At 38.4% G+C, this 17,710-nt stretch overlaps 1 protein-coding gene across 13 annotated transcripts in view; it reads right to left on the minus strand.

Annotated features, from left to right (window-relative positions):
• LOC126355275 (uncharacterized protein DDB_G0283697) overlaps nt 1-17,710 on the minus strand; it is a 211,939-nt gene that overhangs the window by 173,789 nt on the left and 20,440 nt on the right. For 9 of the 13 annotated variants that reach the window (XM_050005650.1, XM_050005644.1, XM_050005580.1 and 6 more), the window contains exon 2: nt 5,799-5,969. In XM_050005650.1, the coding sequence (XP_049861607.1) occupies nt 5,799-5,969 (171 nt within the window). The remainder of the gene's footprint in view (nt 1-5,798; nt 5,970-17,710) is intronic. The other 4 variants (XM_050005572.1, XM_050005630.1, XM_050005614.1 and 1 more) reach the window with 1 other exon arrangement.

Below are 17,710 nucleotides of genomic sequence, written 5' to 3' on the forward strand. Positions count from 1 at the left end.
TAATGAAGGTAATTTTTATTTACTTGATTTACCCTATCAAGGTAACCCTTTAGTCAGGCACTTCATTTACTTAATATAGAAATTAAAAGTTTTTTTTTGAAATTTGGTTATGTATTATTTTGGTTATTACAACTTAATTTATCTCGATTCGGTTTATTATATATATTACATTTAAATACTAATAAGTTTATTTTATTATTATTAAGTGATTATTTTAATACATTTATTTACTGAGGATTATAGCTACTTATGTTTTTAGCTTAAATTAGGTTATTATATTATAATATATATAATAATATGTAAATTAATATTAAATATTATTATAATTGGAAATAATAAAATTAATAACTTTAAATATAAAATAACATTAACATAAATAATTATATTAATACAAATAATTATATTAATTATAATAATATAATTATAGAATTATCTACAATTACATTATTAAACTAATAGATATTTAAATTAACTTAATATAAACTTAATTTTATATTAATAACATATTACATCCCAAGACTTACAAAGCAGGAAAGTGCCAGTAGACAGGCACAATAAAATAACACACAAAAACACACACAAAATTGCGAGCTTTTGCAACCGGCGGTTGCTTCGTCAGGAAAGGAGAAGGAAAGATGAAAGGATGTGGGTTTTGGGTAAGGAGCCATTCCAATCCTGGGAGCGGAAAGACTTACCTTAGGGGGAAAAAAGGATAGAAGCAAAAATGGGAAAATGCAAATTAAAGTAAGAAAACACTTCCCTGAACATAGAGCAATAGTGTATCAGTGAACAGCAGCAATAATATTGTGAGGTTATAAAATATGAGAAATATAATGCCATTTTTTTTTCAAATATAATTAGAAGGAATATTGGTTATACTGTCAAGTGATGAAACATAGTTGCCTATATGGAATATTAACAGAATGCAGGAAATGTCTTCAAGTGTGATAATAGTTTGAGGTTTCGGGCATGAATAATCAGTAATATGATGAGTATTGAAGGACAAAGTGCGCAATAATGAAGTTCTGTATATAAAGTAAGTCAATGATAAGTAACATAACAAATAAGTAACCCACATCCTTTCATCTTTCCTTCTCCTTCCCTCTTTCCTGACGAAGCAAACGCCGGTTGCAAAAGCTCGTAATTTTGTGTGTGTGTGTGTGTGTGTGTGTGTGTGTGTGTGTGTTATTGTGCCTGACAACCGGCGTTTTCCCGCTTGGTAAGTCTTGGAATCTTTGTTTTTAATATATTTTTCCCATGTGGAAGTTTCTTTCTATTTTATTAACATATTAGATTAATTTACGTAATTGTATAAAACATATTTATTATAGTATTTACTCTTTGTTTATTATTAGTGAAAATGAAGATTAAATAAGAAAGAATATAATATATTTATCGGTATACATGTTCCATATTAAGCTTTATTTATATACAACAGAGAAGTAGTTGTGGTCATACGGGGGTGCGTTTCCTTTTTTTTTGTTAGTGTTTGTGATTTTTTTCTTTAAATATTTGAATCTTTTTTTCTTAATTTGATAAATTTTCAAATTTCTTATTTTTTTGTTCTTAAAAGTTTTATTCTTGCTTGTTTATTCACTTTTTCTTTATATTATATATAAGTTTTGTTAAACTAGATGTTCTTTTTGCAGTAATTTGATTCAATTATCAAGTGATTTTGGATTTAGCAATTGATCTAGTATCAGCATAATTCGTGCCAACAACCGCAGTTATACGATTGATACAAGTGAATATTATTGGTTAAAACAGTTGTTTATATTATTATGGTTAAAATATAAATTTGTAAGGTGAAATGTTAAAATTTATTTGTAGCTCTTTTGATGAATCTGTGAAATTTAAATAATAAACTAGGATTAGATACCCTATTATTTTAAAATGTTAATTATGTTTACCCGGGTACTATTAGTTAAGGTCTTTAAACCCAAAGAATTTGGCAGTATCTCATTCCATTCAGAGGAACCTACCCCGTGATTGATAATACACGATTTAGTCTACTTAATTTATTTGTTTGTATATCTCCGTTACCAGAGAATCTTATTAGAGTTATAATTCTCAAGATTTATAATTATAAAATAATTCAGGTCAAGGTGCAGCTTATAGTTAAGAGGAGGTGGGTTACAATAGATTTTTGTTTTGTAACAGATTTGATGGTGAAATACTGTTAATGAAGGTGGATTTCATAGTAACTTAATTTATTTAATTTAACTGACGTTGGCTCTGAGGTGTGTACACATCGCCCGTCGCTCTCATTATTGATTATTCTATTTCATTATTTTAAAGTAGCTTCAATTTAGATAAGTTGTAACATAGTAGATGTACTGGAAAGTGTATCTAGGAAGAGGTTCAATTTTGTTGAATTTTGTCTTAGTATATTTTATAGAACTGATTTTTTTAAATTATAGTTTATTGGTAATGTAAGTGTTTTATGAAATATTATTTATTTATTGTACCTTTTGTATCAGGGTTTATCAAAATTTTAGTATTTATTTTACTTGTCTCGATTTGGGTTGATTTATAAATAATTTGTAGTTAATGTATCATAATTATTATTAATGATGATGTAAATAAAATAGAAAGAAACTTCCACATGGGAAAAATATATTAAAAACAAAGATTCCAAGACTTACCATGCGGGAAAGCGCCGGCAGACACGCACATGAACAAAACACACAAACACACAAACAGAATTACTAGCTTTCGCGCGCGCGCTCTCTCACACACACACACACACACACACACACACACACACACACACACACACACACACAAGCAGACATATTTAAAGGCAAAGAGTAAGGGCAGAGATGTTAGTCGAGGTGGAAGTACAGAGGCAAAGAAGTTGTTGAAAGACAGGTGAGGTATGAGCGGCGGCAACTTGAAATTAGCGGAGGTTGAGGCCTGGCGGATATCGAGAAGAGAGGATATACTGAAGGGCGAGTTCCCATCTCCGGAGTTCGGATAGGTTGGTGTTTGTGGGAAGTATCCAGATAACTCTGACGGTGTAACACTGTGCCAAGATGTGCTGGCCGTGCATCAAGGCATGTTTAGCCACAGGGTGATCCTCATTACCAACAAACACTGTCTGCCTGTGTCCATTCATGCGAATGGACAGTTTGTTGATGGTCATTCCCACATAGAAAGCGTCACAGTGCAGGCAGGTCAGTTGGTAAATCATGTGGGTGCTTTCACACGTGGCTCTCCCTCTGATCGTGTACACCTTCCGGGTTACAGGACTGGAGTAGGTGGTGGTGGGAGGGTGCATAGGACAGGTTTTACACCAGGGGTGGTTGCAAGGGTAGGAGCCAGAGGGTAGGGAAGGTGGTTTGGGGATTTCATAGGGATGAACCAAGAGGTTACGAAGGTTAGGTGGACAGCGGAAAGACACTCTTGGTGGAGTGGGGAGGATTTCATGAAGGATGGATCTCATTTCGGGGCAGGATTTTAGGAAGTCGTATCCCTGCTGGAGAGCCACATTCAAGGTCTGATCCAGTCCCGGGAAGTATTCTGTCACAAGTGGGGCACTTTTGGGGTTCTTCTGTGAGAGGTTCTGGGTTTGAGGGGATGAGGAAGTGGCTCTGGTTATCTGCTTCTGTACCAGGTTGGGAGGGTAGTTGCGGGATGCGAAAGCTGTTTTCAGGTTGTTGGTGTAATGGTCGAGGGATTCAGGACTGGAGCAGATTCGTTTGCCACGAAGGCCTAGGCTGTAGGTTAGGGACCGTTTGATATGGAATGGGTGGCAGCTGTCATAATGGAGGTACTGTTGCTTGTTGGTGGGTTTGATGTGGACGGATGTGTGAAGCTGGCCATTGGACAGATGGAGGTCAACGTCTAGGAAAGTGGCATGGGATTTGGAGTAGGACCAGGTGAATCTGATGGAACCAAAGGAGTTGAGGTTGGAGAGGAAATTCTGGAGTTGTTCTTCACTGTGAGTCCAGATCATGAAGATGTCATCAATAAATCTGTACCAAACTTTGGGTTGGCAGGCTTGGGTAACCAAGAAGGCTTCCTCTAAGCGACCCATAAATAGGTTGGCATACGAGGGGGCCATCCTGGTACCACAACCTGTCACTTAAACAGCAAATTATAAAACAAGAATATCTTCATCACATCTGGAAACTATGTGAAGTCAGCTGCTTGTGCTAAATAATAAAAGCTTTCCCATGGTGCAACACAATGAAGCCTAGTTTTACTTATGTTTCTCAATACAATAATGATAGGAGATTTTTATAAAATGAAGAATCTTGAATATCATCTACTGCTTTGTGTCAATGATGGCACTTCTACTACATTCTGATACTTAGAAAATGTTCCAGCGTAAAGCCAAGTGGCAGCACAATGGCCAAGAACATCAGAGGAGAGAAGGCAGTGAGATGACGTCAGTCAATACTCTGCTGACCAACTCCTCTCTAGGTCGGCAATGAGACATTAGCGCCCTCTGCATGAAGAGTACATTAGTGCCACAGTGACTGGCCATGGCCCAGTTGAAGACAAGCCATCCTACAAACACTACAGCAGGACTTAGGAACTATATTGTTTCAGTTGTGTTACAAATTGTATACACTGAAGAGACTGCTTATTTGTCTGCCACCCACTGCTTGCTGTATTTCATGAAAGTTAAGTGTTGACAATTATCTTATCGTAATAAAAATTCATTAATATGATTTGCTTGAATTGTTGTCCAGCGATCCAAGAAAGCAGGTTTCCTAGGTACTCTACATTAGATGAGTGGGCAGAACTTAACATAAAAAGCATTTATTTTCAAAAATAAGCATACGATTCAAAATGATATACAAGGTGCAACAATAAGTAACGAGACTGATTTTCTTTGCAAGATGTGGCAACCCTGCAGCCTTGCATAGGCACAATATCTTTAACCTTGGTCTATAAGTTGCTTCTAGTCCAAGCGGCACATCGATAACTGCTCAGTCATGAGTTGTCCTGAAATAAGTTAACACGTGTTTGTATCTCTCGTCATGGAAATGGAAACGCATAATATTGTGCAACAGTATGCCATTTCTTTTTGCATTAAATTGGGTGAAAACATGACAACAACTTAGTGTAAGCTTCAGAAGGTTTTTGATAGGAGGTTATGTCAACAGCTCAAGTTTTTCATTGGCATAAAATGTTTAGTGAAGGTAGAACGAATGTTGAAGATGAAGATCACAGTGGACGACCATGCATGCTTATGTGCTTCTTTGATTCCAAGGGAATTGTTCATAAAGAGTGGGTGCCTACTGGACAAACAGTTAACCAATATTACTACAAAGAGTAAAAAGAGTTCTTCGTGTCCAGGCCAACATTGCTAATAATTGGATTTTGCATCAATATAAAGCGTCATCCCATACTGTTCTGTCAGTACAGCAATTTCTAACCTCAAAACAAATTTCAGTTCTACCACAGCCACTTTATTAACCAGATATCGCTCCGTGTGACTTTTTTCTATATCCAAGAGTCAAAACGGCAGTCAAGGGACACCATTTTGAAACAACACAAGATGTCCAAAAAGCTGTGATGGATGTCTTTGAGGATATTACAGAAGATGAGTTCCAGAAATGTTACCTGCAATGGCAGAAGTGCTGTAAAAAGTGTGTACAATCAGAAGGGAACTACTTTGAAGGAGACAACACTAAACTTGACTAAAATGGTAAGCAACATTTTTTTTCTTTCAGATCAGTCTCATTACTTTATTGTCACATCTCGTAAATTCAGTGCTATCAGCTATAGATATCGGATACAGATAACAGTTTACATTACTGCTTTCTCAAAAGCATAAAACATACCATCAGCAGATCCACGGTACTCGAACACCACCAATCCAATCATGACAAGTAACACAGAGGAAAGAAGGAAGAAAAGTATCTTGGCACAAATATTTCCTCCTGTGCTGGCATCTTTGTGGACATGCAGCTGCTCATCACTAGAAAAGCTTGTTGGTATTTCTTCAGAATCTTCTGGAACAAAACAAAGACATTGCTCTAATTCTGTGAATAGAGAGCAGTGCTGGGGAAACTGTACGAGAAATTCTCCTCAAATTCTGTTTTCAGATCTACTTTCAGTGGATTTTAAGAAACATTTCTTATTAGAGTGTGTCCACCAAATTAAAGCTAGCATAGAAACAAAATGGAACGCACTTCCTGGGAATCGCAGCAGCCTCTTCCTATTTTCTGCATACATGTTCATCCACAAAGGAAATTATCCATTTCTCTTAGCATGTATATTCAAAATATTTACAGTAAATACAATTCCGCCTCTGCCACAGGGCCCATTACAGCTTTTGAAACATTAATCTGACATCTTCAGACACTGTAATGTAGAGCTTTGCAACCACACAGGAGAGGATAAGCCAGAAGCCTCCAATTTTATTCAATCACTGAACCATGAAGCTCAGTATCAAAGCCGATACACTGCACACACAGTGCAGCTTGCCGTATTGCCTCCCGAAATCAAACCACTCAACTAAATTGTAGTCTGGCAGCTTATTCTTTTGTCATGTAGTAGTTAATATTCACATTAAAATGCCTGGAGATTCTTCAAGACCGGCAGTTTTTAAAAAAGGACAAATTAGCAGAGATGGAATTGTGTTTATTGTAATTCATCACAGTGAAGTCACAAATGGATAAGCTTACCAAATAATTATATTAAACAAGAGTTTTCCACATTTTCTCTTAAGAGCTTGATACAGTATCCTTATACTTTCAACTGATGTAACTATAATGCTTCTTACACCATTCTTGGAGGTTACTGACCTGTCAACCCATCCCACCCCATATTTTGTATTGGATATAATAGCACTGAATAACTGACAGAGTAATACTTGTAAAGGAAATAGTAAATTTTATATGAAACCCATTTGTAATATTTAATACAATCAGACCATAGCTCCACCAAATACAAGCACAGTCCACTATAGACAATTTCAAACAATGTTGTTAATACACCATTTGTTAACAGACTTATGCAGGGTCGTTTATCACATGTTCACTATCTAGTAATGTATCTTAGCACAGTTTGCAGTCTACTGATAGGGCTAGGAACTTCAAATCGTGTGACCACCAAGAAACATCTATACTTTCTGAAAGATATAACTGCCATTTGGCTGTATAACAGGGTTTATTTCACAATCTAGATTTCAGCCTTAGGCCTTTATCAAGTGTTACAAGTATTATAAATCATTAGACTTGAGTAGAACCCAAGTCATTATCAAAACATGTATCTCTGGTTACATAAACCAATATTGTCGAAATAAATGCGAGAACATTTGTGAAATATGCTAATTTACTGGCAATTAGCATTACTCAGTTGATATGGCCATGGAGAAAAAGACCAAATGACAAGTTCTAAACTTGCCATACTGTGTCCAAGCAGCCACTTACAAACATAAATGAAACTATGATAATTACACAAATGTTCTCGCATTTATTTCAACAAAATTGGTTTATATAACTGACGGTACATGTTTTCATGGCGTCTTAGGATCTACTCAAGTCTAATGATTATACAGTAAAATGGCAAATCTACAGAGTGGTTTAAGTCCAGTTTGTAGCCCCATCCCATCCTCAACACCACTCCAGTACAGTTCCCAACAAGGACTGATGGCAATCAAGCAACAGTCATTAATAACTTGTTCCCAACTAAATATTTTCGTGACTTATCTAATAGAAACAAGAAATGGCTTAGTTGACCACAGTGATCAATGTCGATATTGAAACCAGGTTAGTGGCTAGGTTCATGTGGTACATCTATAATAATAATAATAATAATAATAATAATAATAATAATAATAATAATTGGATAATGAGAACACAATACAATCTAATATGGTGTTTAGACAAGTGTAGTGGAAAAATATAAATTTTCTGGTGAAACATTTAAGTCTTTCTTAAACACACTCTTTTAGTTTTTATTAATTGTTTTCCTAAAATAAAACAGAGTAAAATTAAACATGAACAGGGGCAAGGAATGGATACCATGTGGAATTACAGTAGTTTATACTATGGAGAAACTTTGCCCAGTTGAGAGGAGATGAATTACTCCAGTGATGAAAAATTATAAAAACATACCGTCTATTTTCAATAAAGTGCAACACAAACTATGCACAAACAGTAAAATACGACAAGAATAAAGTAAAGATCATCTGTGGCATTACAAACGAACAAAGAAACAAACAAATAAAAATTATGAAGTGAATAAAATTGAGATTCCATTTTATAGCTGTGGCAGAAATAACAACCCACTGAAAGCATTGGCCATCAACTTCATTTATTACTTGGTCACAGTTGCATCAAACATTAGACCTACTGATGAACAACAAAATACAGTTGCATTAGATTTGCTCCAACAGATGCTGTTTACACCAACAGAAACACCTAAGGAGATTTACAAAGCGGTTATTATGAAGTGTGTTGGTCTCAATTCAAGGGCTGAACATTCCATTTAGCTGCATGCTAAGTTGGACTGTTCCTTGTAAACAAAGTCTGTTCTTGCATTCATAAAACACTGTTTTTCTATAATAAATACGAAAGTGCTCATGTAAATATTAAGCTAACAATAAATGATTAACAACAGTTATTTACTGTAAAATAAGAAATTAGAGCTCTTCTCTTTGAATCGGCTTTCCTTTTAAATATACCGTACCTAATTTAGCTTGTGTGAGCATATAATATAAAAGATAATTATTAATGTAGTCTCCTACTGTTCACACACACTTGAAGACATATAGTCCACTGGCTGATGGGGGGGCTAGGTGAAATGAGACAAACGGTGCTCAACCAGTGGTGACCATTTACCTTCTGATTACTGAACACCACCTCATTTCAAAACTATCTACAGCATAAAGAAGTATTATTAATTTTGAGCCACCACAGCATGAATGATTCCTTATTGGCAGTATAATAAAATTGTTATCTTGCAATTACTTCTCATGGGAACAAGGTGGCTTTGTCAATAAAAGTGCCACAGTACAAATCCAAAAGTATTGGGTTCAATGCTCAGTACTAGGATTTTTCTGTAATTTATTGCATTCTCCAGGTCAGGCAGTGATTTATCAACATGCAAAATGCCGTGATGCACCAGGGTGTGGAGGCCACATTCAACTGTATATTCTCCCATTAATGGCTGAGTAAGCCAGTTCAAAAGTAGGAGAAGGAAGGCAAAAGCATCTAATAAGATCGCACTAGTGAAGCACTGCAGTACTCAAACCAATTCTGTGGTGAGGTTTGCTTCACCGGTTTTACTATCTTTTTCACATTTTCTGACACCACTAAACTGTTACCTTCCTCAGCACCTTGTCTCCTTAAATATCTGAAAATAACAGAAAGGCGGAGCAAAATACTGTGTATTAAATGTCAGGTATCACCTTCAAGTAACAAACAGCACACCTCACTCCTACAAAATAAACTATACACGAGCGAGTAATATGTTAAATACTAGAAAAACAAATAAGTAAATAAGGATTACAAGGGTTTATGATTTATCACAACTATGTTGTAGTAGACTAATTATTATTGGATTATTTGTGTGAATAACTGCAAACAAATAAACAGCATGTTATTGGTTTTGGGTGTAACTATCTTAGTTCCAGCTTCAACCCCAAGCGAAATATGTTGAGCAAGTATCTTTGCCAGTAAATGCAGATCATTTCTCATCATTATATCAGAAATGTTGGGGAGCCATATGGTGCAACATTCCTAAACTTCATGTACTATTTTCTAATCAGTCTCTTAGGAAGCCTTTGCTCACCACTGTCCCAGGCACATTCTTTCCATGTTCCTGGAGGGTATCATCTTCCTTTCTTGAGGAGACACTTTCAATGCTCACTTTGGTTGTCACTAATCCAGGGAGACACCAAAAGCAATCAAAGCAATTGTGAATAAAGTGAATAAAGGAGTACTTTTTCAAATAGATAATGTGCTTCAATTTGACAATATCGAATTTCACTGTAAATGGATACGTTGTCTCAATCATTCTTCAAGATAATACAACAATAAGTATGGACTGATATGTTTTATACTGTCCTGCAAAGTTTCCACAAAGTAATTTTGGCAGCAGCGGATGATGGAAGATATAGATGGGATCTTGTTCCAGCAAAACAATTTTTTTTGCTCACAGGACAACCAAAACATAAGCACTTACTGACAAGATCTGATTCTACTGACATTCCGTAATCACTTCACAGCCCTGAATTGTCATCAAGTGCTTGCTTTATTTTCTCAAAAAATATATTGTGCTGGCATACACCTTCACCAGCACACCAGTTGGCAATAGGGAACATTGTATAGCAGGTGCTGAACTGAGCGCACCAATGGCAAGGGGAGACCACAGCCTGCCCGCAGGCTACACACTGAAAATGCCACCTGGGCAGCATGCATATAGCCTGCCATAGTCAACAGAGCTGCTCAATCTCAGCACATCGCATTGGGACTCAGTTTGCACTGTACCTGAATACACTGCATTGTGCTCTAATCTTCCACAATGATAGTCATTGCCTCACACCGTAGCAGGTTGTGAGGGAACATTAGTCATTGTATATAGTTGTCATAAGGACACGGACAAGATTCAAAATTAGTACATGTTATTTGATTGTTCTTAACCACTGAACTTCAGATTTGGCATCACTGAAGTTAAGTACTCAATTGGTTCCTGCAATAAAGAGTATTTTAACCACGTGTGCACTTTGTGTTGTGTGAGAGGAAATCAGCCACCCACCTATCATACCGTCCTCTTCTCCTCATCCAGCCAGGAACCAAAAAACATTACAAAAGGGCACAGCCACAAAATGTGGTGACAAGTCTGATCAACAAGTTTTGTTTGCTTTACCTGTATTCTAGGTTGCTGCAGGGGAGCTGTCATTAAAGTGACTATTTGCTAATTTGTTCTTGATGTTGCCTGTATTACAAGAGGGGAGCCGCAGAACTAATCTAGTTCTCTTACTGGAAGCTTTTCACATTGTTTTTCTATTTCTCTTTTCATACTTTGCTGTGATTTGTTAGCATTAGAATGGCTACCCCACTGCCTCCTCCTCCACCTCAGCCACAGACTGCTCTTGCTCTGGAACTCATTTTTCAGTTTCAGAAGCAGCAAATTGCCACATTGCTGTCTACTGTACAAAAATTGGTTGCCGCAAAAACTGCGTCGCCTGCCCAACTAACCAACCAACCAACCGATCTAACAAGAGCCACTAAACAACATCTCCCCATTTTGGTACTCTGATGGAAAAAAGAGGAATGGCTTTAATATCTCACCCAGTTCCAGGCTCACTGTCAAGTCCATTGAAATCCAGGTACTGTGAAATCTCATTATTTCCTGTCTGTTCGCTTAATTCGAAAACTCTTCCCTACGCCCTCTCCCGACACAGTCTCCTATGAAGAACTAGTAGGTGCATTACATCAGTATTACGAACAGCAGATTCAGGTCGCAGCAGCCTTAACAAAAAGCCAGTACAGACATACCGCCAGTGGTAAACTAATTTACAACTAGGAAGCATAAATTCAAGTGTAGTTGTGGCAACTTTTACAGTGACATGATGATCAGTTACAATGTCCCTGATGGCAGAATTAGAGATGATTCCCAAAATCTCAGATGCTTCGCCCCAACAAGTGTTGCAAATATTAGAACAATTTGATTCCAGCACTATAGCCACTGACGAATTTAACCAGGTCCCGATTTGTCGGGTCAAGTCACCTCTTGCCCATGACTGTCCCACTCAGTCACCACGAGTGCGCAGACAACCTAGTAAACAAGTAGCCAAGTCTATATATCTACTAAGTCTTGCCCTTGCTGTTTTGCTCGCCATAAGTGGCACGACTGTCCATAGCGCAACGCAACATGTTACTCATGTGGAAAGCAAGGCCATGTCCAGGCAGTTTGCTTGCAATGGCAAAAGAATGCCAGTTCTGTCCATTCTCGCAACAACAGGTCTCGTCCACATTCTCTGACTGCAATGTTTTCAAAATCTGCCCAGTGCAGTGCGACGCCTTTCCAACAAACTATTTGTAACACCGTAAATTGCTGGCAGTCTTGTTGACTTTTAATCGGACACAGGTGTTTCTGTAACTTTGCTTAATCATGCCACTTACAAAGACTTAGGTTGAGTACACCTGTCAAAATCTAGCATGCACCTCACTGCATAAAAGGGACAGGAAATTCCAGTACTTGGACGGTGTAGTTTGCCTGCAAACTTACAAATTTCACGCTAGGACAGTGAAATTCACTGTGTTGCATTCACGAGACAGTGAAATTTTTTTGGCTTTGATTTTTTGACTTGTTCGGCCTTAGCATCCAAGACAACATATTTTCAGTGACTGCTTTTAATTCAAAAGGCAGTGTAGCTAGTTTGCTTCAGTAATGTCCTGAACTCTTTTCTGACTGACTTGGAAAAACATAATTTTTTAGCACACATTACCCTGAAAGATATGAACAGCGTCAATTTTTTCCGGGCTCAGCCTGTTTCCATTGCTTTCTAAGACAAATGAGCCAGTGAATTAAAAGAATTGCAAGATAATGGTGTGATTGCTCCAACACAAGCTAGTCAGTGGGGAAGTCCATTGGTTTTGATGCCCAAGCCTTCTGGTCAAATTCGCATTTGTCATCTGCCCCATGAGTCTACTGCTTTTCTCCCCCCCCCCCCCCCCCCCCCCCGATTCATGGCCTCACGGGGTCATGCAGCCCATGTAGCTGCCTGCCGGTGAAGTCAATGCACCCCAGCATGAGCCAATAGTTATCACAACCTCGCCGACATCACCACCGCTCTCTGACCTGGTGGACCTGGACCTGCCATTGTTGGCGTCGTCATCGCCCCAGGAAACATCCTCAGGACCTGAGCAGTGTTTTCCGGAAGATGTTCCTCTGCTCTTGCAAGACAGATGGCAGGGTACAGCTGGGAGTACACCTTTCTCCACAGCTACGGCTCCCAGCTCATATCTATGTGCAGCTTCTTGCCTCCCCCCTTTGTCATTCACATCTGCAATACATGACAACGGTGTGGAATTTTGGAGAGAGAGAGAGAGAGAGAGAGAGAGAGAGAGAGAGAGAGAGAGAGAGAGAGAGAGAGAGAGAGAGAGAGAGAGGGGGGGGGGGGGGGGGGAGATGTGATGGTGCATGATTTCACCAGCACACCTGTCAGCAGTAGGAAACATTAACACTGTATAGCCGGCACTGAACTGAGTGTACCTATGACAAAAGAAGACCAAAACACAACCTCAGGATATGCACTGATAACGCCCCTTGGGCAGTGTGCATATAGGCTGCTGACCTAGCTGCTCAACCTCAGTACCTCAGTGCGCCACACTGGGACTCCTCAGTGCGCCACACTGGTTAATGTATTAACGTCATAATGTATGGGGCTATAATTGTCCGGATTAAACGTATGCAAAGTGAAAGAGCTAAGTGCAACATTTCATTGAGGCAGAATGTTTATAAGCACCTATATCTTTAATGTGAAATTGCCGTGTAATAGAACCTTTGGTTTTGTGTCTGTTCTACAGCTTTAAAAATAGTAACAATTTATGAACTAGTTATATCGTATAATAGTTAAAGATACTGACCTAACATGCAAAATGTTTCCAGTTCGAATCTTGTCACGTACAGTCTTAGACATAAAAACTGACCGCTGGCAGTGTGAATCACTCACTTAAGGTGGCCAATAAATCTGACCGCCCCTGACAATAAGTCCGGCCATCTGCACAACCTGGCAACACTGTAAGACGCAGAAGTGTTGTCTACTTCCGAGATGTTGTCGGGTTGTGTGAGCCCACGGTCTAGTGATAATTGTTGTACATTCTAAACTTATAGTCGCCTGTTTGCATCCAACTGTATTTATTATTATTATTTTTTTTTTTTACCACACTTCGGTCCTCGTATAAAGCTATGAGTCTGATTGCAGGACAGCTCGTGACTGCGTCGCGATCAGAACAGCTTATGCTCGAGCGTTTCCTCACGCTGCAGTGGCTACCGGCCACCAGCCAGACGCCACCCGCCGCCTGAAATTCGGCGCCGGCCATGTGAAAACAACGCGACGCAGTCAGTGTATGTATCAACTGTCATTTTCGAATTTGAGGTACTAGTTATCATCTTGCAGTTAAACATTGGATTTTGCATACTTGAAAATAAATTAACTACAGTTAAGCATTGTAAAAGTGAGTCGCAAATGGAAATAGGTGTAACATCTGCAACACAATAGTTACTTTTGGTATAACAGAGGGGTGAATGCATAAGAGGTAGCTAGAAAGATTTGAACTGTGTGTGGAGCAAGTGCTTTTGGGAAAAATACACCAGATTGTTCTGGCATGAATGATTATCCACATTAAGGAAATCTCAACTACTGATATATGTGATGGATTACCATTAAACCATCATGCGACATTTGCATTCAACAGGTAAAGTGCAGAAGTCTGTTGTAGGAGTACTGCATGCCCTAATTCGAGGGAGGGGGGGGGGGGGGGGGAGAGATCAATGGAGTGACTATTATTGAATGTTATCAGGTCGCTCATTGAGCATTCCTATGCCGTACTGTTACTGGTGACGTGTTATGATGCCTTTATCGTTAACTTCCTAAAAAGAAATGAAAGGCTGAGCCCCACCAAAAGACGTAAACTCGAGCAAAGAGTAGTGTGAACATTATATTTTACTTGTTACAGCTCCAAAAGTGTGTTTTGGGCTACGAATTCCATCCCAAGGGGTGTGTGCATCACAGCTGGAATTTGTTGCCAACAGTTGACACCTTTCGGTCGCAGTGTAAGAAAATCGAACAACAAAACTACATCATCTGTGCTACTGCATGATAACGCACTCTATTGATTTGAGGAACAAAACTATCCAGGAGATTGATAGGAAAGTCCTCTCTCAAGCACCTGTTTCTCTCGTCATATACTTATAAAATTTTACCTTTCCCACTCTTGATCGATCAACCGTCAGGCAATTCATTTCTAGATGAAAATACCCTTAAAACTACACTGGTTTAATGACATCGTTAGAACCAGTAGGTTTCTACGGGCGTAGAATTTGTAAACTACTTTAGCATTGTTAGATTGTTTTAGATATCGCACAAGAAAATTCTGCTGCTGATCAATTTCTCCTTGACAATTACTGTTCCGTTCAGTAAACTAATGAAAAACGCAATTAAAATATTCACTATACTAATACAAATTAAATTCAGCTTACTGCAGAAACATCACGACAGCAGTCTATCTTAATAAAGCAATGAGTATCTGTAAGACAATTGAGCCTATTTTAAAACAAATTAGTAGGATATTACCAACTTCGAAAAGATCTGTATTTACTTCATTTTCTGTGTCATTCGCAAGTATTATGAAAATGTGGCAGTTCATAGATAAAATTACGTATTCACAACAACAACAACAACAAATATGTCGGCAGAAAACAAAAGTGGCATTATGAATTTTGCAGTATATTAAGGTCTTCGCTCTGACACTCAAGGGTTACTGAAAGCTGCAAGACGAATTAAAAATCTGGTTTTCAGCAAATCTCGAAAGGCGAACAAAAGCAGTTTGTACCTGGTAGCCAAGCATGTTACCTGGGAACTGGTGTTTTTTTTTTTTTTTTTCTCTCTCCATAAAGTGGGTAGACATCCTTTTGAGGTTAAATTGTTGGCAAATGTCATTCACACATTTGCCGTTGGTGTAAGTGTTTCGATGTGTTGAACTTGTACCAATGGTTTTTCTATAGGTTTTTTTTTTGTCCCAAATAGAGAGTTTAAGTCTCCCATTAGTATTTTCACGTCATCTTCGTGAATTTTGCTCATAGTTTTTTTGAATATGTTCCAGAATTTTTCGTCATTTTCAGTGTTTTTATTATTTTTGATGTTGGTGGGGGCATGTGCATTGATGAGTGTATAGTCCTAGGGGACTGATGACCTCAGAAGTTAAGTCCCATAGTGCTCAGAGACTTATTTTCTTTAGCATACAAGTCCATTTACTTTCAGTCTCCTCGTTACTATTCTTGCAATGCAAAGTATTGAAAAATCTCACCCACTCGACTCCAAATGAGGAATTGATTGGTGCATGTGTTGTTCAACACACAGTATTCGTCACCCTCAATGGAATCAATGACTGTGTGTGTGTGTGTGTGTGTGTGTGTGTGTGTGTGTGTGTGTGTGTGTGTGTTTTCATGTTCATGCACAATCTGAATCAATACTATTAACATTAGAGAGACAACCAACAATAAATATTGCATCAAATATGACTGAAGTGTTTTAATGCGATGGGAAGTTACAAACTGAATTTTTACCCAACCCACATCCTGCATATCACGTTGATTAAGTAAGATGTATTAACTGCATCGTATCGTTAGCAGAGACAGTGCGCACTTGTTGTCAAGGCTCGCGAAAAGTGCAGCGATTAGCACTATCCAATGCTGCTGCAATTTGTTTACGTTGGCTGAACGTGGACACTGCAGCAGACGCTTCGCCATGAACAGAAATAAATCACCTTGGCTCTGACTGCAGTGAGCGGACATCACTGCCTGCATGTTCTTATTGTAACCAACATGAGACTCTACTCACAGGTGCCACTGAGCAATTGCAATGGGTATCATGCCATCGGTCATCAGAATATTAACCAGTGATGAAATGTCCACTCTATTTGAATCCCAAGAAAATAGGAACCTTCTCACAAAGAAATGTGAGGTGATATCAAAATTTATCCAACATTCAAAAATTTAACTGCAGGGCTTTCTTGTACGCAGTAGTAGCACACATGGAAATACTATGTCTTGGGAGCATGTATTTCATTTCCTCTTCTCGTATCAACACCCTTGTTTTAGTATGAAGTGAGAAAATAAACACGAAAAACTTAAGTTCCTGAGAAGCATGTAAGTCATTTCCTCTTCTCATATCATAACTTTTGTTTTAGTATGAGGGGGAAAAAAACAGTTTAGAGTTCTGAAGCATAACATGACACCAGATTCTTATCGTAGGCGTTAACGGGAACGTAAAAAGCAGGAGCTTGTCCATTCTTTTGCCCAACAGTCTGTTTCCTTTCATGCGTTACTCCCCCTCCGAGATGCTTATTTAAGGACTTGTGGGCCTCAAGTTCTTCAGCAGCATAAGCCTTATGTTATTGTGCTAATTACAGTATGGAAAAAATGCAACAAAGACGAGTTTCCCTACAGCAGTGAGGATATTTGCACATGCCTGTATTCAGTAATGACTGCCAGCTGCCACAACACTTCACAGAATCCATGCAGCAGGCACCACAACTGTGCTTGTACTTCAGACTTCATTCAGTAAGACGTCAGGAGAGGGACGGAAACATCAAATTAACATCGCTTTCCAAGTCGTATTCAATCCAGAATGAGGTGTTATTAATGTAGTTGAGCATTCTAGCAATTACACTTTAATAATTCCCATATGAGTATTCCGATAGCCAAAAGAACCCGTTAGTGTGAAACCATCTGGAACTGCATTAATATCAAACTGCAAGAACTTGAGACAATGTGTGGACTCTTATCTTTGCTGGGTGACCCATTTTTGTAATTTAGGATTCTCTCCGTCCTAGGCATAATGCCAACGGAACTTCACATTCATAAGGCGCTTTCCGCTATTCTTGACAAACATCAGCAATTTGTAATCACTGTGAGTTACAACTGTGTGATGATAATGGTACAGGTTGTCAGTAGTTGTGGTGGTGGTGTTGTTGTCAAACTGCTTACAGTAACGTTAATAGTGGCACACACAATT

Source organism: Schistocerca gregaria, chromosome 1 (assembly GCF_023897955.1).
Source record: "Schistocerca gregaria isolate iqSchGreg1 chromosome 1, iqSchGreg1.2, whole genome shotgun sequence".
In the NCBI taxonomy this organism is placed as follows: Eukaryota; Metazoa; Arthropoda; class Insecta; order Orthoptera; family Acrididae; genus Schistocerca; species Schistocerca gregaria.